At 36.8% G+C, this 26263-nt stretch overlaps 1 protein-coding gene across 50 annotated transcripts in view; it reads left to right on the top strand.

Annotated features, from left to right (window-relative positions):
* Positions 1-26263, top strand: part of LOC129725357 (sodium channel protein para) — a 167014-nt gene that overhangs the window by 52515 nt on the left and 88236 nt on the right. For 35 of the 50 annotated variants that reach the window (XM_055681111.1, XM_055681108.1, XM_055681105.1 and 32 more), the window contains exons 6-7: positions 11262-11449; positions 13969-14001. In XM_055681111.1, the coding sequence (XP_055537086.1) occupies positions 11303-11449; positions 13969-14001 (180 nt within the window). In that variant the 5' untranslated portion in view covers positions 11262-11302. The remainder of the gene's footprint in view (positions 1-11261; positions 11450-13968; positions 14002-26263) is intronic. The other 15 variants (XM_055681112.1, XM_055681107.1, XM_055681101.1 and 12 more) reach the window with 1 other exon arrangement.

The following is a 26263-nucleotide window of genomic DNA, read 5'->3' as shown; positions in this document are numbered from 1 at the left end:
AAACATAATAATGTTAATCACGTTTTTTTTGTGAGTTTACAACAGTACTAATCTTCAACATTTTTGCTTCCAAAATGTTAATTTTTACATTTATTCAGACATGTAAACGCTGTATCTAGTAGAAACTTTTCTCAGCTTTTAAATTAAACCGATAGAATCGCTCGTAGTGGTATACATTTGAAGTTATAGCCACTTCATTGAAGAGTATCCAAGAAACTTACAAGTTGAAGAACTATGAGTAGATCAACATTCGGGCTTAAAATGTGGCCCTCTATCTGCCCCTGAAATACTCTCAATAAGAAACCGACCATCCTATATAATGCCCCAGTAACTAGGAAAAAGGGTAAGTAGACGTACAAAGAGCAAAAGACAAACAAAGAAAAAAAGAGCATAAAAAGCAAAGGACACAAAAATAACGAAAAGATAAAATTAAAGAAATAATAAATAAGAAAAGTAAACCACAGACAAACAGACGTGCCTCTTCGAAGAAAAGTCCTGAAAAATCTTCGTCCTTATTCGAAATGTTACACTCGTGCGCCACCATGTGAGCTTATTGCCCACTAAGCAAAATTTCAAAATATTCGTTATTTTTCTAGTCGATGAAATCGTCATCGAGTGGCACGTCTGTTTGTCTGTGAGTAAACACTAAAACAAGAAAAAAACGAGAAAAGATTTAAAATAAATAACAAAAAAGAAACGGCTGAGGGGTGAAAAAAGATGAAAATAGGGAGAAAAGAACTAAAAAGTGAGTATGAGAGCAACGAGAAAAAAAGAAAACAAACTAATAAAATACTTCCGTCCCGAACGCTCGGCAATAACGGACGCATTAAGTGGTTGTCTCGCTATAAAACCGATATTTTATAGAAAAAATCGAAAAAGGCATTGCTTACCTGGTCGCGTTTCAAAGAGTGCGAAGTGCGGTGTGAAGATAATCTGATAATCCGCAGTGAAGGTCATCCTGCTATTGTGCTTTAGTGGTGTCGCTGCGCAGCTGCCCGTTCCAGCACCGAAAGACTCGGTGATTGTTCTATTGAAGACAACAAAAAAGAAGAGGTACGTGTTTCTTTGACACTGTACTGTTGCGCTAGTTTGAGCGCAATGGATGTGGATCCCTTAGCCCCCGATCCCCCGTCTTCGAGCCCACCCGACCCTGTCCTTCCTGTTCAGTCTCCGTCTGTCCCTGCTTTAATCAATCCTCGTCCCAGGCTTTACCCAGACGGATCAACGGGTCCACTGGTCCTTTACATGAGGCCCAAACCAGGAGGTAAATCGCTTAACACGTTGCAAATCGCGAAGGATCTGACGTCACGATACAAGGCCGTGACTGAAATATCAAAAGTCAGACCAAACAAGCTCCGTGTTGTGGTGAATGATCTGGATCAGGCCAACGATATAGCTTGCTCCGAGCTCTTCACACGCGAGTATCGCGTGTATGTACCCGCACGAGACGTGTAGATCGACGGTGTGATAACCGATTCGAGTCTGTCTGTCGAGTGTATCCTGAGTGCAACCGGTTGCTTCAAGAATTCCAATACTGAGGCGAAGATATTGGACTGTAAGCAATTACGGTCTATGTCGCTCGTCAGCGGTAAAAAAGTATACACTCCGTCAGACTCGTTTCGCGTTACGTTTGACGGATCTGCTCTCCCTAGCCACGTCCCGATTAACCGGGTTCGTCTGCCTGTGCGTTTGTATGTACCCCGTGTTATGAATTGCACCAATTGCAAGCAGTTAGGTCATACAGCTGCCTACTGCTGCAATAAGGCACGATGTGGCAAGTGTGGGGAGACTCATGCGGAAGATTCTTGCAGCGTAAACGCTGAAAAGTGTATTCGCTGCGGGGAAAATCTGCATGAGCTTTCCACATGCCCGGTGTACATACAACGCAGAGATAAAATTAAACGGTCTCTGAAGGAGCGCTCAAAGCGTTCTTACGCTGAAATTCTTAAGAAGACCGTGACCACTTCTACCATAACATCGAACCCCTTTGATCTGCTGTCTTCGGATGAAATGGACTTTGACGATCCACCAGCAGAAACGTCCTACGCCAATCCTGGAGAATCTAGAAAGAGAAAAAATATTTCCTCTCCTAAACTTCCCAGGAAAGGCCCTAAGGTTTCTCAAGATGGAATGAATGATACGAACAAATCTAAAAGTGCTGCGGAAAAGCCGAAGCAAACTCCTCCTGGGCTTGCAAATTTAAAGTCTCAGAAGGAGTTCCCAGCACTTCCTGGAACATCTAAAACCCCAGTTGTTCTTTTTGCACATCCAGTTGATAAATCAAATGCTGGACTGGTCAATTTTTCTGACATTGTGGACTGGATTTTTGAAACTTTCAATATACTCGATCCAATTAAAATTTTTCTCACAGCATTTCTCCCAACAGTTAGAACATTTTTGAAGCAGTTGACTGCCCAATGGCCCCTCCTTGCAGCGATTGTATCCTTCGATGCCTAATTCAACTGCGTATATGAAGGATTCTATCTCTGTCTTACAGTGGAATTGTAGAAGTATTTTACCAAAAAATTGATTCGTTTGAAGTTTTGATAAATAAAAGCAAATGCGATGCATTTTCCCTTTGTGAAACTTGGCTTACTTCAAATATTGATCTCAACTTCCATGATTTTAATACTTTTAGGGATTAAAAAGTGCTATTCTTTCTATCGTATTAACCTCCCCTCGATTCCAGGCATCGAAGTTGTCGCATGTCAAATGACAATACAAGGTAAAGAGCTTTGTATTGCCTCAATATATATTCCTCCCAGAGCACAGGTTGGGCAACGGCTGCTCTTTGATTTAATAGAACTTCTTCCCTCGCCACGTTTGATTTTGGGAGACTTCAACTCTCATGGTGTGGCTTGGGGTTCCCCTTACAATGATAACCGCTCCTCTTTAATCTATAACCTTTGCGATGACTTCGACATGACTATTTTAAACAACGGTGAAATGACACGTATCCCGAAACCTCCAGCGCGCTCAAGCGCTTTGGATCTATCATTATGTTCAACGTCGCTACGGTTGGATTGCACGTGGAAGGATCCTCGATCCTCACGGTAGCGACCATCTGCCTATTCTTATTTCAATTACTAACGGTTCAACTCGCATGCGACCAATTGACAATCCGTATGACCTCATATTGGAAGTTATACGAGGAAATGATTTCAAAAGCGGTCGAGTCGATTCAACATCATCCACCACTTGAAGAATACAACCTCCTCGCGGGCTTGATTCTCGACGCCGCGTTGCAAGCCCAAACGAAGAAATATCCCGGCGTAACGATCAAAGAACGGCCTCCCACTCCGTGGTGGGACCAAGAGTGCTCCGATGTCTACACGCAAAGATCCGACGCGTTTTTGGCCTTCCAGAAGGGAGGTATACCTGGCGACTATATACGGTATTCGGAGCTTGATACCAAGCTTAAAAGCTTGGCTAAAGCAAAGAAACGCGGATATTGGCGTCGGTTCGTGAACGAGACGTCGAGGGAGACATCGATGAGCACTCTTTGGAACACAGCCCGAAGAATGCGGAATCGCGTAACGGTCAACGAAAGCGAGGAGTCTTCAAGTCGGTGGATATTTGATTTTGCCAGGAAAGTATGTCCGGACTCTGTCCCTGAGCAAAACATTGTTCGCGATGCGTCTCCGGGCCACGACGCGATAGAATCACCTTTTACGATGGCAGAATTTTTGGTTGCCCTCCTGTCCTGTAACAATAACGCGCCTGGGTTAAATAGAATCAAATTCAACTTGTTGAAGAATCTACCCGGCAATGCCAAGAGGCGCTTGTTGAACTTGTTCAATAAGTTCCTGGAGCAAAACATTGTACCGCAGGATTGGTGGCAGGTGAAGGTGATCGCCATCCAAAAACCGGGAAAACCAGCTTCTGACCACAACTCTTATAGGCCGATTGCAATGCTATCCTGTATCCGGAAATTGATGGAAAAAATGATACTCCGTCGTTTAGACCATTGGGTCGAATCAAATGGTCTACTATCAGATACTCAATTTGGCTTCCGCCGTGCCAAAGGGACGAATGATTGTCTTGCGTTGCTTTCAACAGATATTCAGCTGGCGTATGCTCGCAAAGAACAAATGGCGTCTGCGTTCTTGGACATTAAGGGGGCCTTTGATTCTGTTTCTATTGACATTCTTTCGGGTAAACTTCACCGACAAGGATTTTCTCCAATTTTGAACAATTTTTTGCACAATTTGTTGTCCGAAAGGCACATGCATTTTACGCACGGTGATTTGGCAACTTTTCGAATTAGCTACATGGGTCTTCCCCAGGGCTCATGTTCAAGCCCCCTTCTTTACAATTTTTATGTAAATGACATCGACGAATGTCTGGCAAATTCATGCACGATAAGACAACTTGCAGACGACAGTGTATTCTCTGTTACAGGAGCCAAAGCTGATGATTTGCAAGGACCATTGCAAGATACCTTGGACAATTTGTCTGCTTGGGCTTTACAGCTAGGTATCGAATTCTCTCCGGAGAAGACTGAGATAGTAGTTTTTTTCTAGGAAGCATGAACCTGCTCAGCTTCAAACACAATTAATGGGTAAAACGATTTCTCGGGTTTTGGTACACAAATATCTTGGTGTCTGGTTCGACTCTAAAGGCACCTGGGGTTGTCACATTAGGTATCTGATGAAAAAATGCCAACAAAGAGTGAATTTTCTTCGTACAATAACCGGATCGTGGTGGGAAGCCCATCCAGGAGACCTCATAAGGCTTTACCAAACAACGATATTGTCTGTAATTGAGTACGGGTGTTTCTGCTTCCGCTCCGCAGCAAACACACATTTGATCAAACTGGAGCGGATACAATATCGTTGTTTGCGTATCGCCTTGGATTGCATGCAATCGACCCATACGATGAGTTTGGAGGTCTTAGCTGGAGTACTTCCATTGAAAAACCGCTTCTGGAGCCTGTCTTCTCGTATTCTTATCAAATGTGAGGTCTTGAACCGTCCCGTGATTGAAAATTTTGAAAGGTTAATCGAACTTAATTCTCAAACCCGTTTTATGACATTGTATTTCAATCTCATGTCCCAAAATATTAACCCTTCTTCGAATATTCCAAATCGTGTCAACTTATCAAATACTTCTGATTCTACTGTGTTTTTCGATACATCCATGATAGAAGAAACTCGTGGAATCCCGGATCATTTACGCGTGCAGCAGATCCCCAAAATTTTTACTAATAAATATCGAAATATCAACTGCGACAATATGTTCTTCACTGACGGATCACTTCTCGATGGGTCCACTGGCTTCGGTATCTTCAATAACAATTTAACCGTCTCACATAAGCTCGATAATCCTGCTTCTGTTTACGTCGCAGAATTAGCTGCAATTCAGTACACCCTAGGGATTATCGAAAAAATGCCCACGGACCATTATTTCATCTTTACGGACAGTCTCAGTTCCATTGAGGCTCTCCGATCGATGAAAGATGTTAAGCACTCTCCGTATTTCCTGGGGAAAATACGGGAACATCTGAGTGCTTTATCCGAAAAATCGTATCAGATTACCTTAGCGTGGGTCCCTTCTCACTGCTCGATACCGGGCAATGAGTAAGCGGACTCTTTGGCGAAGGTGGGCGCAACAAACGGTGTAATTTATGAAAGACCAATTGCCTTTAATGAATTTTTCGCATTTGTACGTCAGAATACGATCATCAGTTGGCAAAATGCTTGGACCAGAGGGGAATTGGGAAGGTGGTTACATTCCATTATCCCCAAGGTATCGACGAGCCCGTGGTTCAAGGGGTTGGATGTAGGTCGAGATTTCATTTGCGTGATGTCGCAGCTTATGTCCAATCACTATAGATTTGATACGCATCTCCGTCGTATTGGGCTCGGGGAAAGTGGTATCTGTGCCTGTGGTGAAGGTTATCACGACATAGAGCACGTCGTTTGGTCATGCCCTGTACACCGTGACGCCAGGTCTAAATTAATAACTTCCCTCCGGGCCGAGGGTAGAGGACCAGCTGTTCCTGTTCGTGATGTCTTGGCGAGTCGTGACCTACCCTACATGTCCCTTATATACATTTTCCTGAAATCCATCCACGCCCCAGTCTAGTCCCATTCCTTTCCATCCACGTTCAACAAAACGGCAAGAACACGTCATAGACCTCGATTTTGGAATCATCAACTGAACCCCACACGAATCCGCCAGGACCTGAGAACCCGAGGCCTTTCGTGATATCTTGGCTTGAACAACAGCGAACAACAACAACGAACCATAACCGGAGGATTACAAGCCCCTGTCCCAGCTCATAACATCGTGGCTTAGCAGAGCAAATCCATACATGCTGCATATTCATGGCCATTCGACGATCATCAGACGACCATTCAACTACAAAACATTAATTGAAAAATATATGCTAGTTTTAAGATAGACTTAATTTCAGCTCGTAGTCTGCAGCGAGGATAAAAAATTTGCTTAAAGGTTTTAAGTCATCAGATATAATTGGCGCCGTTAAACATTAAATTGTATTTGTGACGTGTCAAATAAACGATAGGTGAAGAAAAAAAAACTAATAAAATGAGAAAAGGGGCAAAACAGAAAAAACGACATAAACCGAAGAGAGAGAGAGAGAGAGAGAAAGAAAAAAAAAACAAAGATATATGGTAAAAAACCAAAGGGAACGAGAAAGGAGAAAAAAAAAATGCACAAATAAAAAGAGCAAAGGGACGAAAGAAATAACTAAAAATAAAAAGATAATAGAGAACAAATAAAAGCCAATTAAAGGTAAGTAAAATAAAAACAAGGTAGAAACGTAGAGGAAAAGCGAACGGAGAAAAAAAGAAATTCACATATAAAAATAGAAAAGGTGCAAAAGCGAAAAAGAATAGTAACCTAAGAGAGAAAAGATAACAGAAAACAAAATATAAATAAGAGAATAAAAAAAAAGAATAAAGGTATAAGAGCAAAGGGAAAGTAATATAGAAAAATAGACAAGAGAAGTGAAAAAGCAAAAAATAGAAAAATTAATGACGCAAGAAATGGAAGAAACGAACAAGAAATATAGAATACAGTCAGGTTTTTCTACGCGAATTTTTGTATTACGCGGTTTTTACGCGCATTTTTGAATTAACGCGGTTTTCTACGCGATATCCGGGTAGTTCAAATTTTTTTTCGCGAAATTTCGAATTAGTTCGGGTTGGGAATCAAAAATGTCTAAGTGTTTATTGAGTAAAAGAATTAGTCAAAAAAAAACCCTCCGGAAGATCCGGAATGATCGTCAAAAAGGACAATTTCAAATGCTGGTCGTAGAGCGTCTTGGGGTTTTCTGAAGGCTTTCTTGGTGGTTTACTTTACGCGGATTCGCGGTTTTTCGAATTACTGTGGTTTTTTAGGTATGTATCCCAAGGGTAAAAAAGCTACTATTAAAATGCTTGAGAGGATAATAAAATAATTAGTCTGGGTGAATACAAATACTATAACACACAGCATGTAACTTCTCAATAAGTGACACTGCAAAAAAAAAAAAAAAAAGAAAAGTGCCACGAAAGATATAAAATTATTGAAAGAAAAGAGAAAAAAAAATAATACAGTTAAAAAAAGAGAAGAGCAGCAAAACAAAAAACAGAAACTGAAGAGAAAACAGATATCAGAAAACAGAAAACAAATAATTATGAAATAAAAAACAGTACAGATACAGATTGAAAGAACAAATGAAAAGCGAAAGAAGAAAAAAGCAAATTCACTAATAAAAAGAGAAAAAAAGAATAGAAACTGAAGAAAATACAAATAAAAAGGGTGAAAGAGCAAAGAGAGCGTGATAAAGAGAAAATAGCTAGAGAACTGCGAATAGTAGAACAATAGGGAAAACTAGAGAAAAGACATAAAATGTGTAAGGAACAAATGAGGCAAATATAGAATGTACAAAAAGAGAGTCAAAAACACCATAAAAAGTCAAAATAAAATGTCAAAGAAAATTAGTGAAAAACGAAAAATAAACAAAAATAGCAAAAGACAAGAATAACAGAGCATAGAAAAAAAAAGTGAGAAATCGAAGAACAGCGACAAAAACGAATAAGGAATGCTTAGAGGACAAAATAGAAAAAAAGGACAAAAATAAGGATAAAAGAAAAAAGAAAAATGGGAGAATGACCAAAAGCAAACGACAAACGACGGGAGTCGGGAAATGACAAGTATTACAAGGCATACAGCCTTAGGGGCTGTATGAAATGGTAGCGTGGGACTAAATACTGTAACTAGAGGGATTTTGACTGAAAATTCCACAAGCATATTCGTTGCAAAAATGTTCGATTCTTGTTGGGTAAATGATGATTTTTATGGTAACCATAATCATGAGATAAACTGTTAATCATCATCATCAGTACCATTGCAGTTTTGCCTTGATTGTAATGAATCGAAATCGTGTACCGCTGCAATGATAGACCAGCGGCGCTATGCTTCTCCTGTACTGTACGGTACTGTTGTCTTCTTTAGTATGTTTTCTTTCTAGACATCAGTTTTTATAGGGTTCTAACAGCAGGTTAACATTTTTTTCAAGAAAGAGGGTTGTTTTAAATTTATGAAAAAAAAAACATTACTTTCGAGGCATCAAAATATTCAAGGCTGGCCTATTGGGATGGAGAGATTCTTTTTTTTTTGTACTGATATAAAATATGTCACAGTAAATGGTTGGTTTCTGTTCATGTCGTCTGTGATAGGCATGCTCGCATATGATTGGTTCATTGTTAGCGTAAATTTGTCCTTGATTTTTTTTATCAATTTTTTATCGCTGGGCTGAACAATGAAATAATAACGAAAGCTAGCGTGTTACAAAATTGTCCAACTTTGTATCTATCCAACAACATATTGATTATTGTTATCCATCATGCTGTATTATCGTTTGAAGTTTGATTACAGCATAGAAAACAAAGACGAAGTCCCATGTCAAAAACGACCAAGAAGAAAATAGAAAAAAATGATAGAGAGCTCTGAACAATGGACAAGAAAAGAATATAAAAATATACAGAGATTTGTACAATATACGGGGTTCTAGGGAGCTGACCTAAAATTCTTTAAGGGGTGATAAAAGATCCCATTGGATGAAAAAAAATCCTCCGCATATGGCCAAAATTTAACTACTGCAGAGTTATTCACTTTTTTTTCAGTTTTCGGTTATGTTTATCTTTAACGTGATCTAGCACAAGAAGTATGACAGCTAGCTCAACCCTGCTGGTTTCGTTGAAAAGCTGAGAAAATTTTGTAATTCAAATTGTCCTAAAAACTAAAAATTAGAGAGAATAAGAAGCATTTAGAAAGGAACAAATGTGAAATTAATTATTTTTTGAAAACTATACTGCAATATTCTCTCTGCTATGTACATATGATAAACATAAATTTTGTTGTTAACCAAATTAAACATTAAAGTCTGCTCCACAAGTTGACCTTTAACATTAAGTTTAGCTGTTATTTCACTCATAGACCTCGTTAAAGGTGAAAAAAAACAGAAACTGAGAAAAGTTAATAACTCTTTTTTCATCAAATAGGGTTCTCTATCACCCCTTGAAGGATATTAAGTCAGCCCTCTAGAACCTGTATACTAACAACACCCCACGTTGTTATATGGAAAAAATTAAACTTGATGGTACAAATCCAGAACCAAGTTTTTTTTGTTCTAATTGGGTCTCCAAACAATCTTAAATTCATTAAAAGTCGAGCGGAGACAACCGCTTGGCGCATTGCCTTTCTAATTTGTATGGGGAAACCCACTTTTTTGCATTTTCCTCTTAGAGACCTGAGAATGGCTTAAACCATACGTTTTATGACTTTAAAAGGTAGTTTTTCTATGCCTAACAACTTTACTGAGGACACCAAAGAGTTAGGATGTCCCTAAAAATGTTATAACTGTTCAAAGTTGAGTTTGTCGAATTGAATGCAGAAAATATTTTTGTATCGGTTTCAGTCAGATTTTGATCAGAACCTCTGCAACATGGTGTAAATCCTATCTGCACCTAGAACATTGACCTACATTTGTTTGCTGGGTCCAACTGAGTGTCCAGACTCGATACGACATGAAACTTCTGATGGTAATCCTACTGATGGGTTGTGTTGGCAGAAAAAATGAATTTAATTCGATATACTCTTCTTTGAACAGTCATAATTTTTTTTATGGACATCCTAGCTTTTCAGTTTCTTCGGCGAAGTTGTTAAGCATCTAAATTACTATACTTTAACGCAATGTATTGCATTATTCAAGTATTACTAAGCTCTCTAGGAAGGGAAATGCAAAAAAGTAGGTTTTCCCATACAAATTTTCATACAAATTTGAAATTCAATGCGCCAAGCGGAGACAAAACCAATTGACTTCTGGAATGTTTAGTAAGCTTAGGATTGTGTGGGGCTCCGAATGGAACCAAAAAACTAGAGAAAACGATAACTTTGCCCCACCCAACTGTATACCCATATTTAACAATGTACAACTATTCAAAGAAAATAAATTTTCGTGCCCTAACCGAATATAATGGAATGACACTGAGCTTGTACTCCTCAAATCTGTTTGATTTATGAATATTTTCAATATTCATTTTATAATCAAGATTAAAATTATTATTCTTATTTAATAAATAAATACTAATTAAATAATTTAATAAATGTCCCAAAAGTTTAGTGGCCGACAATCAGAATGAAAATAACAAACTGAAACAAAGAACGATGGAAAACTAGATTGAGTACTAAAAAACATGTTTTTAACTAACAAAATATTAAATATAATGATATCTATTTTAGCAACAATTTGCTGTAAAGCCAGCCGAGTATATCAGGTTACGAAAGCAAAGTTTTTCGCGACTCTATTTTCAATTTTCAAAATTTTATCTTCAAATAAAAGACACGTTGAAAGTACAACATGATTAAAAAAAACAACAACCAGGAAACAGTGAACACAAGGTGCAGCAAATGGATTTTACAACTTCAACTTTTATCGCAAAATAATATGACCTCAAAAACCGTTTCAAGCAATCCTCAAACTATTCAAGTACGTACATGGATGCAAGGGAGTATGAATATGTACGTGTACGTACGTGTATGTTTTTGAGCATGTCATACATGTCACTCGCCAACGATCTTAGTTTCAATCGAATGTAAATTTTCCTAACAGATTTAAATTACATTTTTCAACTACAGTAATAATAATGCTATGACAATAACGTAGCACCATTTACTCAACTAAATATAATTCTTTTGTGCTAAGACGACTATTTAACCTTTCCCCTTATTTTTCATTTCCCTTGCAGGCCTTGGAAATCTGAGGCTCTCATTGTTGGCCAAATAGACAATGACCGAAGACTCCGATTCGATATCTGAGGAAGAACGTAGCTTGTTCCGTCCTTTCACCCGTGAATCATTACAAGCCATTGAAGCACGCATCGCAGATGAAGAAGCAAAACAGCGCGAATTGGAAAAGAAGCGAGCCGAGGGGGAGGTAAGCGACGATTGTTCCCACCTGCCTTGGTGCTTTACTCATGCAATAGACTAGGCCTGTATGACGTTAAAGAATAGAGGAAAAAACGTTCTGCCGCTTGCTGCTTTTCTCTCCCGCTATTAAGTCTACCTATCTTCCGAAAAATTGTCTTGCTCTCGAGCTCTTATCAACTGCTTCCGCTTGTGCTGCATAAATTGCCCTCCGCTCTGCTTTTTCTATTCCTGTCCTTTCGCAACCAAGCTTTGCAAATAGAGGAGAGTTAAAAAAACATTCTTAGACCTCTCCATTAACGAAATCAAAATTCTACCCTGTCTCATCTCTTTCAAACCTGTCGTCGTGTTCATTTTGTTACGAGTAGGTATTAGGTACTCCAAGGTAGGAAATTGAAAAGGACGTACCAAAACGGCTGCTCACTGTTGCGTTGCTGGGGAATATGACCTTTTCAATTTCTAGCCGAGATCTAAAAAAAACACTCACATAGTTTGATTTTGTTTCTACCTTCCCACTCATACCGTAGCATAACTTCTCATTCGGATTCATTTTACCCGCTCGTTGAGACACTGTTAAACACTTCTCATCCCTTTCTTAATTTGTTAGTTACGCTATCAAGTGACAGGGATGTCTTCATCCGTTGTCGAACACTACCCCGTGACCTTCAGTTTTCAGTTCTAATTAATGGTCCTTTCTTACCTAACAGTAAACGGTGTTAAGTTGGTTGTAAAGCTCCTATCTCCTCCTGTGACCTGTACAAATTGAATTCTGTCCGTCATGCTTTCTGTTGTAAATATTGCGTTCGAACTTATGTTTGTCTCACCTCTACGAATGTACATTCAGTTTTTGTATAAATAAGCTGTTTTTTGTCGGATGTTGTAAATTAACTTAAAACCTACTTTCAAATTTGATCCTGTTTTCCAAATGTTTCTCTTATGTCTTTGAATAACACTGGTCAACATGCAGTTTGGAGCAATGGAGAGTTACAGTTTTCGAAACATTTTTGATACTTATTTGGAATTTGCTAGTATTGTGTTATTTCTTTGAAAAATAACGATTTCAATTAATGTGACTTGTTTGTCATGGTTTAACCGTGAAAAACAAGGGACCTTCAAAGATTCCAGAAAAAAGACGCATTATGTTTTAATTCACAATACCGAATTTTCGAACATTTGTTTTTTTTTTTTGAAAACCGCACAATCTACAGGTTTCTGATAAATATCAAAAATGTTAAAAAACAGATGAATTCCTTTCTCCAAGATCGATATTTGTTATGTTTTGTTGTCCAGTGTTATTTAGTTTCTCTTCTTCTTTACTTCTGATTGGCGTTGTGAAGTGTTCTAATTGTATTGTACAAATAGTTTCTATACTATTCTACATTGGTATTTGATATTAATTTCGGAATGGTTTTGGTTTGATTGTATGATATTATTTTGCAAAAAGCTGCTATCCGTTTAGTTTTTGATTTTAAGCGTGAAATGGGTCTATTTCTCGAGAAAGTGGTTGCAAAGTACTTTGATTTGATTACGATGTACAATGTTTAAGTTTGCGGTTTTTATTTTTACTCTATCCTGCTGAGGTTGGAAGTTATGGTTATGTTAAAGGGTAGAATATGTTTTCTTTGTTTCTGAATATTTCAAATTTTGTTCGTTTACTCCATTTACGTTTTTTTGATTAGCTCTAGTTTCTCAAGATCGACTCGTTCGCCACAGTATCGATCAACAAAAAACCCATCAAAACCAAAGTGCTCATTCGTCCATTTTGTCTATTCAGATCGTACACTTGATCAACGGAAAACGTCCCCTCCCGCTAACTCTAACAAAGCAATTCATTCGGCCAGTTATGATTCGCTATTCCACAGCTCTGCCACACCAACACACCTATGAAAATCAACATATCTTTAGCTCTACCGCTCGAAGCGCGCCATTTTAGTGCTCTCTATCTCTCTTTACACAGACACCGTCTAGTCACATTTATTTTTCTTTTCTCAGACTAAAATCAACCAAGCAATATTTGCAACCGATAGTTACTTATTAGACGCTAAATCGCCTAGTGAATCATCACCACTTTGTTTATTTTAGTAAGATCGGTTCAATGCTCGTGCAACATAAGCCAAACAAAACAAAAATTAGATGCGCATATCTCTTAGCTGCATTTGATTGAAGCTCTTATTGGCGCTGAACTGAATTGGAAACTGACAGTGGAAAAAAAGTTGCAAACAAACAAAATATTCGAAAACCTAACAAAACTCTTAGAATAGGAATATGTTCACTACAGCCACAACCACCAAATGCCAGCTAACTAGAACTGTTTAATTTCGTTTACTATTGTTTCTGTTTGTGCGTTTCGACTAGATATCATCTAACTAAAATCAGTGCAAACACAAACCGTTAATCGCAGAATATAAAGTTCAATTAGCTGAATCATTACTACTTAGGCTATAGTTAATCATTAGCAATTCAAACCTAATGCGCAATAATCCACTAACGCAAACTACAGTGAACTAACTTCAAAATGCATATTTTCAGAATGGTTTTGGTCGGAAGAAAAAGAAAAAAGAAGTAAGATTTCTATCCAACTTATCAATCAATTGTTTTTCTTTTTACAAACAACAACTTTCCTCCAAACAGTCGCATTTTTGTTTTCTGTCTGTTTTATTTTTCTGTTTGGTCGTGTCATTTTTTGCCTTTCCTTATAATTGTACTCACAAGCAAGTTTGTTCGAAATCAGCGTTTTTCGAGTTGCATCTTCACGGAACCACAAAACCGTAAACACTCATACACATGTTTACCAAAAAAGAATACCAAAACGGTACGTGGTCCTCGTCAATGCAGAAAACCGTCATTGAAGGGGGCTCACTTCTGACAACCCCTTAACAGGGTGACATCGGAACATCTCTCTTTTTATTCTGTGTTCTATCTAGATGGATGAAACTAGCTTGATTTTTTTTTATGCTGTAGGAAGTAACCGCAAAAGTTCATTTGAAACGAAAGCAGTTCTGTTTAGTCATCCGTTAAGGCTTAGATTTGATTAGACAATTTGTTGAAACTCTTTGTTTTGCCATTCGAACAAACCACAGAAGGATGTGTGACTGTCAGTTCAATTATTGTGGGATGGTTTCTTACATTTTTTTCAAGTGTCGGTTTGAACATTTTTCCATGTTTAATCACAGAAAAATGTGAAATTTGTAGGATTATAAACATGAATTTCCAAAACGTTAACATCTGTTTTTTTTTTATTTCACCAAAATTATGCTTTCTATATCTAAGAGCACAACACTTGGAAATGTCAAAATAATTTATAAAATGACCATGCGACTCCTTTCATTCTTTTTTCATTTGTTCTCATGGAGGCGCGTAGTACATTTTAGAATTACGATGACCAGCGAAGCGTAAAAATTGTTTTAAATATTTTAATGAAAAACCTTACAAAACAGAAGCTTTTTGAGTAGTGTTGACTTGTATATGACCCTCAACGCTAGCTAAAAACTGACAATAATAACCAGATAATTTGAGGCAAAATATGTGTATAGTAAATAGTGAGAAGCTGAAAGATTGTAAAATAACTAAGCAGTACGAGACGCTAGATTAATTTTATGAAAATTTTAAGGTGAGTGCGGCACCGGCTCAATAATGATCTTAGATTACCTCCTAAATTATTTAGATTTAAAGACCATCTCAAATAAGAGGATAATTTTAATCATGAGAGGCTTTCACGCTGTTGTTCGAATAACAAACGCCTCGATTGGTATACATGAAAAGGGCGAAAATGGTAATGTGGCAAGTTAAAGCATATGCAATTTGTGAAATTTCCAGAATCCCAATTAAATGCGAAACTATGATAAGGTTTCATCCCTCATTGATCGATAAACTATCCAATATCATCCAGCCGGGGAAAATCGAGAAAACATTCATTCAATCAGCAATGGATTCCCAGAGCAACCGGTTTCCGATTACTAGCTGGTATTATGTGTGTGCGCACGTATGTGTCTGTGTTTTCAAGCAGAAGAAACAGTGAATGTGTGCTCATTGGGAAAAAGTTCATCCCAATCAAAATGATTCCGATAAAATGCTGATGCTGACAATCAATTGGGGATTCTTTTTCCACTCCGATGTGATAAATATTCAAAAGAGGTCAATTTCTTTCCCGAAGAGATAAATTGTTAGAGCTAGTCAATATCCTGAAAGTGATATCAATCAAATCGCGATAAGTTTTTGTCTAGCCCGAGTCAGCAAATACAGTGAAATAATTTCTATATTTGCTCACGCTAGATTCTGTTAGTGTATGAACAAATTTTCTGAAAAACTAACACACTTTACTACAGATAAATTTTCACGACTTCATGATAAATTCACTAAGATTTAATATTATCTTACCGTTATCATTCAATTGCATTTGTTAGTATCAAATAACTCAACAGCGAATCCGAACAGGCAGAAATAATTTTATTGCATAATTTCAATACACGCTTCCTTAGAAAAGACACCTCGTCCCACGGAATACAAGCGAAAATCGATCTCCCGTCACTGCTGGGTACGAAACCCGCCCACAAGTTCAGGATCGCATTCCCAGCTGCACGTCGTGGGTGTGGGTGTGTGCAGTTGATGGGCTTGAACTGATTTCCACTGTACTTCACCTCAAAACAAAACAACAAACTAATGGGGAAAAAATACCATTGTACGTTGCATATTCATCCTAATTTTCGTTCTTTTCTCTTCCTCTCGTGGTCCGTATGTAGAGCAGCAGTTCACCTTGCTGGAATACGGAACAACAGTTCTGTGTTTGTGCTGTCATTAGTATATTTTTACCTCCTGCCAAACAAGCATTTTACCGCTGCGGTCGCTCGCACGAAGCGTTTAGACCGTTTACCAAGCGGCACCGAAACTGGATTTTTTTTTTGCTCTGCAATCAGTTGAGTTGTTTTTTAATCATTTTTGGAACGAATACGAGGAACACCGCAGGATGTGTGACGCATCGTTTCAATTTTCTATGTAATGTAATTTAGCTTGGCTGAGCGGGTTTATAAACAAGAGAAAAAAACAATTTCTCGTTTCCTGTTATCAAGTGGCAATTTTTTGCAGAGTAATTATCTTTGAAGCAAACATCCAACAGCAATATCATATTTCCTCTCGGTACCGAAAGCGCTGAAAACCGCCCTTCCGCGAAACGGTGACGGGTTGGGTTGATTGGAGGTCGGTGCCGCGAAACAGAAGGATGCATCGCGCATCGATTGCACACAAATATGTCGATTTTAATTTCCTGTCATGCATGGCGTCCGATGTGCGAATTAGAACCACATCGCGCTGCCACTACCGGCCGTCACTCAGTGAAGGACGTCGTCACCGTCGCCGACACTCGGTTGGCAAAGGCTTTGGCGTTTCCTCTGCTGTGTCGATGATTTCCTCGCTGAAAACGAGGACCATTGAAGTTGCTGCAGCCAACTGGAGCGCCACAAAAGGAAATCTACCAAATGGGAACGCAAGGAAATTGTGAAACGAATGTGTGTTGGTAGCTGAATGTGTGAGCAATGATAGTTACATAGTCGTCTAGAGTCTGTGCCTTCTATGGGAAACGCCGACAAAGGGTATTTCATCGCACGTTTATTGACGAAACGGAAAATCTCGGTACATGACTGGCCATATCTTCTTTGATATTTGGTGGAAATTTTTGAGATGAATGTACCGTAAGGCGCCCTTATTCTGCGTGCCTCTTATTAATGCTCAGTTCTTATTGAAATGTTAAAAAAATATCAATTAAAAGCAGATTTTCAAAAATGATGTTTGGAAGTGATTTCTTATATATAATTAGTTAACTTTCTGCTTATGTTTCCTTTTTTACTAAACGGCATCAACATTTTGATACGAAGTGTGCAGAATTAAGAGCCGCGCAGAGTTAGGGCGCCTCACGGTAAATAGAATAATTTCATAGCTGGTGTGTTTTATATTGCCAATTTTTCCCAGCTGGTCCTTAACTTAAGGAGCTTGGCTATTAAATTTTACTAGAAGAATTGCAAAAAAAATTAAATAAGCTAGTTTTTTGACTGCAAGTTGGATCATCCTTCAGTCCTACACAGTAAGAAACACGTTATGTCGAATCGCATGTAAAGAATTGCCTCCATCGCTTATGATAGAAAATTTTATAATATTCCACATTGCACATAATTTCCAAACAAAATCGTGGTTTACGTCTGAGTCAACTGAATATTAAATGAGATAATATTTTACGTGACGTGTAGTATTAAGAATTTTTAATGCGTACTGCATAAAACGAAATAATGTAAAATCATGCTATTTTTATTTCTTTGATGCAGTACTGAATTTTTTTTTTTTGATAAAGGAAATAACAACTTCGACAGCACTTTTATTGTCGTCGCTTTACACAGTACCAAAAAATGAAATTTACAACTAATACAAATAAAAGCGCATAACGGTTTCTAGCACATTGAGTGAAAAACATATATAATTTCATACGTTAATAATGCCCCATAGAGATTCGTTTTAAACCATGTAGATTTGTACGTTAAGTGACCATGTAGATTTGTACGTTAAGTGACATAAACTTAAAGCTTTAAATATAAATATGCATGCAAATTTACAATATATTCATTAACATTGCATTTGAATATAATGCCACACGGAATATTACATGGTTTCCAATGCTCCATTTATGTGCATTTAAAGAAAGGTAAATTTTTTTTTACTGTGTAGATACGATTGCTTTGTCGTGTTTTTTATAAGAAACAAACTCAATCTCTTTCCAAAGGTTACTGAGATAATGCTTTAAAAAGCAAAGTAAACCAAATTACTTAGTTCAACAAAGTTTTAAAGCCTATAAAATTGCCAACAAGTTCCTAAAGCAAGAGTGAGTCGTTTGTCAGCTTAACGCTATAGATTGCACAAGATTAATACTCAATTCTCAGATTTAGGTACAGTTACACTAATTTAATTGAGCAATTTCCGGAAAAATAGGACAAGCAGTTCAGTCGACCATTTATATACTGGCTGAAATTTTACACATATGTTACTATAAGCTAAAGATATAATTTTGTGCTAATTGTTTTCTTTTGCGTAAATTACGTCTTACGGCAATATCCTGGGATAGATGTGCGAATTGAAATATCGAAAACATTGAGAGCGTCACGAAAATTGTCCAACTTCAACTGCTTATAACAGTTTCCAACGGCTTTACTTAATTCTTGCAATAGTAAAGCGTCCACCAAAATGAGGAAAATTGTGATTTCATGATGTTAGCTATTGTACTATTGGAGAATGTAGAGTTTTGTTCAGAACGCAGTGCTGGAAATAAAGCAAAATATTATATTTTTGGAACCGGAATAACGCCCAAAGGCCAGAAGTAAACTGCAGCACCATTTTAAAGTTCAAGTTTTTCATGTTCCGGTTCCTGGAAATAAGCCTAAAATGTCCGAACACAACCTTATATGAATATTTTACTACTCCAATCGACTGTATTTCCTAACCTATTACAAGAAATGCATTTACAAGATAGGCTACCGTAATTCTAAGTAAACGCTCCGGTCGTGTTTCACACACAATCTCTTCAACTTTTATTTCAATCATGAGTAATTTTTGAAAAGAATTTTTACAAAAATGGTACCTATTTACAAAAGTTCAAATAATTATTTCAAAAAGTAAATTATTTTAAATCTTTTTTATTTGCAAAAGGATAACAAAACATCATTGTCTAGTTATTTAGACTTCTCAGCCAACTGTCAAGTGTACAGGACAATTGCGGGGCCAGGCGCTACGATCCTACTGACACTAACAGTCTCTCCCGAGTCGAGACTCGAACCTACGACGACTGGCTTGTTAGGCCAGCATCGTACCTCGAGACCAGCTGGGAGGGTCAACACAGTCGAGGCAGTGGCATCTTGCTTTAAGAGCTTGTTGGAGAGTGGGATAAAATAAAAAGTAAAAAGGTCAAATTTGAAAAAAAAAAATTAAAACCAGAACGGTTTGTGTAGCATTATGACTTCGGAAAAGATGTAGACAGTAATTTTGTCCTTCCGGAAAAATATTTATATAAATCAAATTTACACATTCAAGTACCGCGGAAAATTTTGTAAGATCAACTATATATTTCTTTACAATAGTGCAAACTGACGTCATAAAATTGTGGAGCAGCACTAAGTGGGCATTATGTGAAGCAAATATTTGCTTGAAATGACGGTCAATGTTTGTTTGCCATACAATTTTAACTCTTTCCGACCGGGCCTATATAACTGCGTAGGTAGAAGGTGACTTAAACAAAACCTTCTCTCTCGCTTTTTGAACGTCCTATTCGTTGTTTTATTTTTCACACCGCTAGTGTCAACATCGCAGCTGCTACGGAAAATAAAAAAAGGAGCAAGCAAGTGTTTTTATATAGGACTTGCTTCGATTTAGGTTTTGTTATCAGTCATTTTTTACCTACACAATTGTGTGGGCTCGGTCGGAAAGGGTTAAGCTATCAGTTATTTGCCAGAAATATTTCCTGTCTTACTCAGTAAACGAAAAGTTAGGCAAATATTTGTTTTGTCTAATGTCGTTTTTTGCTAGTTAGTTCAGTACTGAGCAGAGTAAGCGAAGAGGTTTTGCTACCGTTCAAGCAAACAGAGTTTAAGCAAATATTTGCTCTAGTGTAATAACATAGCATATATAATACCCCGAAGAAATATTTTACCCTACACGCAAAAGTTGGATGGTGCGAAATTAGTACAAAATTGTGCGTTTTTATCGCAATTGTTGATGTGGTTTGGAACCAGTACAATGATTGCGTGTTGGGCATAACGCAATTAATGCTCTAGCGTTTTTTCAATGTATTTGTCACCTCCAAACTACTACACCTAAACAGTTTCAGCTGGTATCAAGCAGCTTTGCAAAGCGAGCGAGAATCAAAACCTTTCTCCTCCTTTCTGCTTGAGAACGAGACGTACGCTACGCTTCTCAAGTCTTCTGCACACACGCTTTCCCCTGAGTAGCAGCAAGCACGCATCGACAGTATGAGTGAGACTAACAACACTGGCATCTAGTACGTAAGGCACGGGTGTCTCGCTCATTTCGTAAAGCGACGAGACATCGTCTTGCGCGTCGCAACCCGAACCGAAAAAGAAGCGAAAGAGCAACCTGCAAATTATATGTGACGTAATCTCGTCGCACGTACATGGAAAATCTACGAGCAAGAGAGAAAGAACAGTCACTAATACACTCGATGTGAGAAATAAAGTGTCGGTATATGATACATATTCTGATTTCAATCCATGTCAATGTATTCGCAATACAACTGTTGCGTTATGCGTTTCACACATTTATTGTGCGATTTCTGTGCAACATTTGTGCGAATCGGGAAGACACAATGATTGTACAAGACTTCAACTTTTGCGTGTAAAATATCCATACCAAATATAGCAAATAGTTGTCTCGTCTAATGCCTGCCTAACACTCAGCTTTCTCTTCAGCGAACTGCAAGGATTGGACACTCCCGTTTCTAAAGGAATATAGCATGAGCTGGAATCGGTGATTTGGAAGTATTTTAGAAATCAAACACCAGCGCACAGTGTACAGCAGTGGTTTAAAACGTAAAAAACGTGATCCTCAGCAATTTGAGTGTAAAAACACAATTGAAATGTTATAGTGTATTAGATAAAGTTGTTTTAGATTTCCAGGGGTAACTTTTGATGTACATGAATTTTTGATTAATTCTCTTAAAAGTGAGATAAAAATTTCATTTTTTTTACTGATCAAGCTAAAGTGAAGTCTTCAGCAAAGTTGTAGACAATCTTGATTCTATCTCTTGAAAATCGACCACATACAGGCAATTTTATACACAGACGTCATGAAATTACTGAAAATAAAAAAAAAACAATAACTTTTTTTGATGCGATTTTAGAGGCCTACTATGTTCAAGACATTTTGTCACATTTCTGCTGAACAAACCTCGGGCAAATTTTGGACTTGATTTTGAAGCCACTAAAATCACATCAGAAAAAGTTATTTGGTGTGTTTTGATTATTAGAAATGTTGATGATGTCTGTGTATAAAACTTCCTATATGTGGTTGATTTTCGAGAGATAGAACCAAAGTTATTTTACATAAGATAAGATATTTATCTTTAGCAAAGTTCTTTTACATAAGATCGCCAACAACTTTGCTGAAGATTTCAGCTTGATTGGACAAGTAACCGAAAAAATGAAGTTTTTATCTCACTTTTAGGGGAATTAATCAATAATTATGTACATCAAAAGTTGCCCCTTGAGATCTACAAAAACTTTGTCTAATACACTATAGCATTCAAACTGTGTATATACACATTAATATTCTGATATAGGTGGATTGGGACAAATGAAACCTACAGCAGTTTGTAGTACTTGAGCTAAACTTTAAGGAAAAGTATTGACATCATCATTCCACTTGCCCCTTTGGACTTTATACGTTTTTGAAGTTATCGGAAAAATAGGCTACAACTTTGTAAGGAAAAGTCCTGGAAATATGTGGTCTTTGGGGAAAATGTATGCTTCATGAACTAATAACATTTTTTTTGTCCTATAATATTCGCATCTTCGAAAAAATCTTATTTTGTTGTTCATTATTCGCATCGTCGAAAAAATCACTTAAATTGCCTACTTTATGACTTAAAAATGTATGTTTTATGTGCCAACTTTCTCGAACAACGTTCTCGTTTCAAATGCAACCAACAAAAAATAAGTACGAAATGCTTAATTCCGAGTAACTTCCACAGAATATATTTTATAACTTTGTACCTAATAAAGCTAGAAATTTCGTTTGTTCAAGAAAGTATCATATTTTCAAACCTTCTACAACTTTGCCAAATAAGTCATTCCCCTATCTCTTAATACAAAAAAGTTAGTTTTCATAGTAGACTTTTTATTACTTTTGATAATTTGTGATTATGCTGGTCGTTCATAAAAAAACAATTGTTTCTAAGACGATATTAAGCGAGGATGGTGGTGGAAGGCGCTATGAAATTAAGTTCCGCTTTTTGCCTTTTTAGACCACTGTGCAGCAGATTTAAGCAAAGTTTTACAGAAGGAAATTACATTATTTGGGCTCAACGGAAAATTGACATTGGATCTGAAGCGATTGTTTGACGGCATGAAGACCCTGAAATCCCCTTTTCTGCAAATATTTGCAACAATAATCGATCGTGAGGTTCTGATGTGAACTTAAATATGTTTTGTTTTTCAATTCGTTTCTCATGAGAATCGGTAACGAATTTAATGATATTGTTTTTTTTTTTTTGTTACCCTTCATGAATAAACTTTATTACAAATCTCAATTTTGCTAAGAACTTTTTTTTCATTCCCGGGTCCCGGAATTTTCCAAAAAATGAGCTTTTACGTTCCCGTTTTCCGGGAAATTCCCGGCAAACCCTAATCTGTGCAAAGTCACAAGACAGTGACGAGACAGAGATAAGGCAGGGACAAGGCAGAGACAAGACAGAGACAAGATAGAAACAAGACACAGACAAGACAAAAACGAGATAAAGACGAGACAGTTACAAGACGAAGACAAGACAGAAAAGACAGAGGCAAGACATAGACAAAACAGAGACATAAAAGATACAAGACACAAACAAGACAAAACAAGGCAGGAACAAGATAGGTAGAAAACAGAGACAAAATATTGACTAGACAAAGACAAGACAGGGACAAGACGTAAACAAGGGTGAAACAAGACAGAGACGAGATAGTGACAAGACAGAGGCAAGACAGAGCCAAACAGAGACAACACAGACACATGGCAAAGACAAGAAAAAGAGACACGACAGAGACAAAATAGGGAAAAAGTGACAAAACAATGACAAGATATTTGCAAGCAAAATACAAGACAGAAACAAGACAGAGACAAGACAAAAACAAAACAGAAATAAGACAGAGACAAAACAGATTCAAGAGAGACAGAGACAAAACAGAGACAAGACAAAGACAAGATAGAGACAAGACAGAAACAAGACAGAGACAAATAGCGACAAAACAGTGACAAGACAGAGACAAGACAAAAACAAGACAGAGACAAGACAGAAACAAGACAGTGACAAAAAAGAGACATGACAAAGACAAAACAGTGTCGAAACAGTGAAAAAACAGTGACGAAACTTAGACAAACCAAAGACAGACCAGAGAGATGAAACAGAGACAAGACAAACAATCAAAAATGACAACTGAACATAAATAATGAAATTGCTCAAAACCTCGCAATAGAGAGAAATGCAGCTCAAATAGGGGAACCGCTCCCATATTCATCTCAGTACCTATATTCATCTCATCAAGCCTTTTTGGTCAATTTATCGTCAAATTTTACCATATTTTCAACGTAAAACTTTTAGACACTTGAGAAAATCGAGAAGCAAATAGATTTACTTTCAAAAATTTGTAGAAATTTGACGGTAAATTGGACAAATGAGAGAAATAAGATGAATATAGGTGATTACTCTAGAATAAAATAAATTTTTAAAATTTAGATCACGAGCACGTTCCTGCTAATTATTTGGAACCGAAATTGCTTACGATTTATATTTTAAAATTTGGTTTGGTTTTGATTCAAACTTCGAAAAAGTTTCAAAGTTTTAGTCTGCTTAGAAAATTTTAGGATAAAAGGCGAATTATTATAACTAGTGTAATAAAAAGTATGTTTGTTAAATAACATTCCGTTCCTTATCATGTTGTATAGCTCTTCACTGTACGAACACTTCCTAATAGCAGAAATTGAAAGAACAGTCAGTATTTAGACGGTTTGAACCTTTAAGATCGACGTGAAAGTTCTTTTTTCGTTAATTTTTCAGAGCAAAAAGTTGCATCATAGCTTGAGTGTTGAAATTTACAGTACTTGGAGAATTAAACTAATGCAGGTCGGACTCGATTATATAGAGACTCCATTATATATTGACTCGATTATATATGATTCGATTATATATAATTTTAGACTCGATTATATATAGAAGCAAAAAAAAAATTATTCTAATTTAAAATAAGACTTATCTAGAGCTAATATATCGTAAGAGAATATCTACAAAACACGTAACGTTTGATAGAAAGGGAAAAAATCTAAAAAAATTAAATTTCGAAAATTGTTTGAAAAAATTTGAAATGAAAAAAAATACTTTACTAGAAATACCTGAATAAAAATAAATTCAAAAATAAAAAAATTAAAATAAATTAAAAACAAATATTTTTTTAAAATTTAAGAAATTAAATACAAACATATTGACAAATCTAAATATACTTTTATATTTTTTTTAATAACTGCAATTACATCAGGGATAACTACAAGATATGTATTTTTTTTTGTGAGATATGTGTTTTCTGACTTTTAGGGGGATGAATCAAAAATAAAATTCTTCTTATTTATTCGAAAACAACATATCATTTATGAAAAATAAATATAATCCATTTTTTTTCTCTGATTCGATTATATATAAAATTCGATTATATATAGTGAAAAAAAATCGGAGACTATATATAATCGAGTCCGACCTTTATAACAAAAACAAAGTTGCTTTCGAGTTACGATGCTGATCTAACAAGCAAGTTGTGAGAGGCTGTTTTTTTATGTTGGGTATTAGATATATTGTGATCTATTGTGGGAGAGACTGGAAGTGACAGCCCCGCAAATGTCCTAAACATTAATAGTTGGTAACGAATTTTGTGTCGAATAAACAGAACAGCGTGAGAAATCTAAGATTCAATTCTGTATAAGAAGAAGAAAAAGAAGATAACTTACAAATATAATACGAGTTTATGGGTTGCCTTTTTACCAAATCTGAAAATAGCCATGCGTCTTCTTTCCACCTTCGTCGTTAGATACATTGGAGTAGAAAGTAACCATGCGTCCTCTTTGTCGCTTGAAATGCCGTATTCCAGGTTTAAACGTTCTCACTATGTAGCAGCTAAGCATAAGAAAAAAAAACTTTGCCCTGGGTGACCAATATTATCTGCAGCTTTTGAGTGAACAATCGACATGTTCACAAACTGAAAATATTACGCTAACTGTGAAAATATTTATTGAAAACCCGTTTTAATCGCTCAACGACTGTAAAGTCGAGCAAAAAATCCACTAAGTTGCAGTCAAAAGCAACTCTCGAGTGTTAAAACGTATTGCGCAATCTGTTGCTAGATGTCCTACATTCTTTTTTACACTATATATACTCTATTAGTTATGATTCCGAAGAGTTTTTCCTACACATTGAATTACGTCTACCGTATGCCTGCGTGTGATCGAGTGGAGGACGCCTCATTGTCATTGTTTACCGTCTTATTCTCTTTTGTTTGGGATCTTATTCTAAGCTCCACAGCTTATTTTCCCTTTTCGGTTATACATGATATCTCGTTTTGTGTACATAGCTATAAATATATTTGTAATATTTTCTAACAATATAATATGTGATGTTTTTTCGATACAACTGCTCTGTACGTTTTCCTAAGACTATTAAAGCTTCTTTCTATGGTTTTCATTAGTTTTTGGGTGATATTTTCGGATTTATTTGTTGGAAGTCAGACACAACCGTTACACAATTCATAAGTCCGATGTTGTGCTACTGTTTACTCCGTCACTGTCTGTCTCTTCATATGTGTAGGAGATTTCTTTTCGTTTCCAGCACACACTCATCTAGCCTTCTAGATGTAATTACCGATGTATACTAACACAATACTCTTTTCTGTTTCCTCCCCCTTTCTATCTCTTCAACTATTTGTCCCTGTTTCTTTCTACTCTTCGTAAAATGACTGTTACTTTCCCCGTTGCTCACACGCACATCCGAAAATGTATCTCCGCTAAATGAAACGAACGAACGAACCAATTTAATGAATCA

This window comes from Wyeomyia smithii, chromosome 2 (assembly GCF_029784165.1).
Source record: "Wyeomyia smithii strain HCP4-BCI-WySm-NY-G18 chromosome 2, ASM2978416v1, whole genome shotgun sequence".
Lineage (NCBI taxonomy): Eukaryota > Metazoa > Arthropoda > Insecta > Diptera > Culicidae > Wyeomyia > Wyeomyia smithii.
This window is presented reverse-complemented; position numbering and strand designations above follow the sequence as displayed.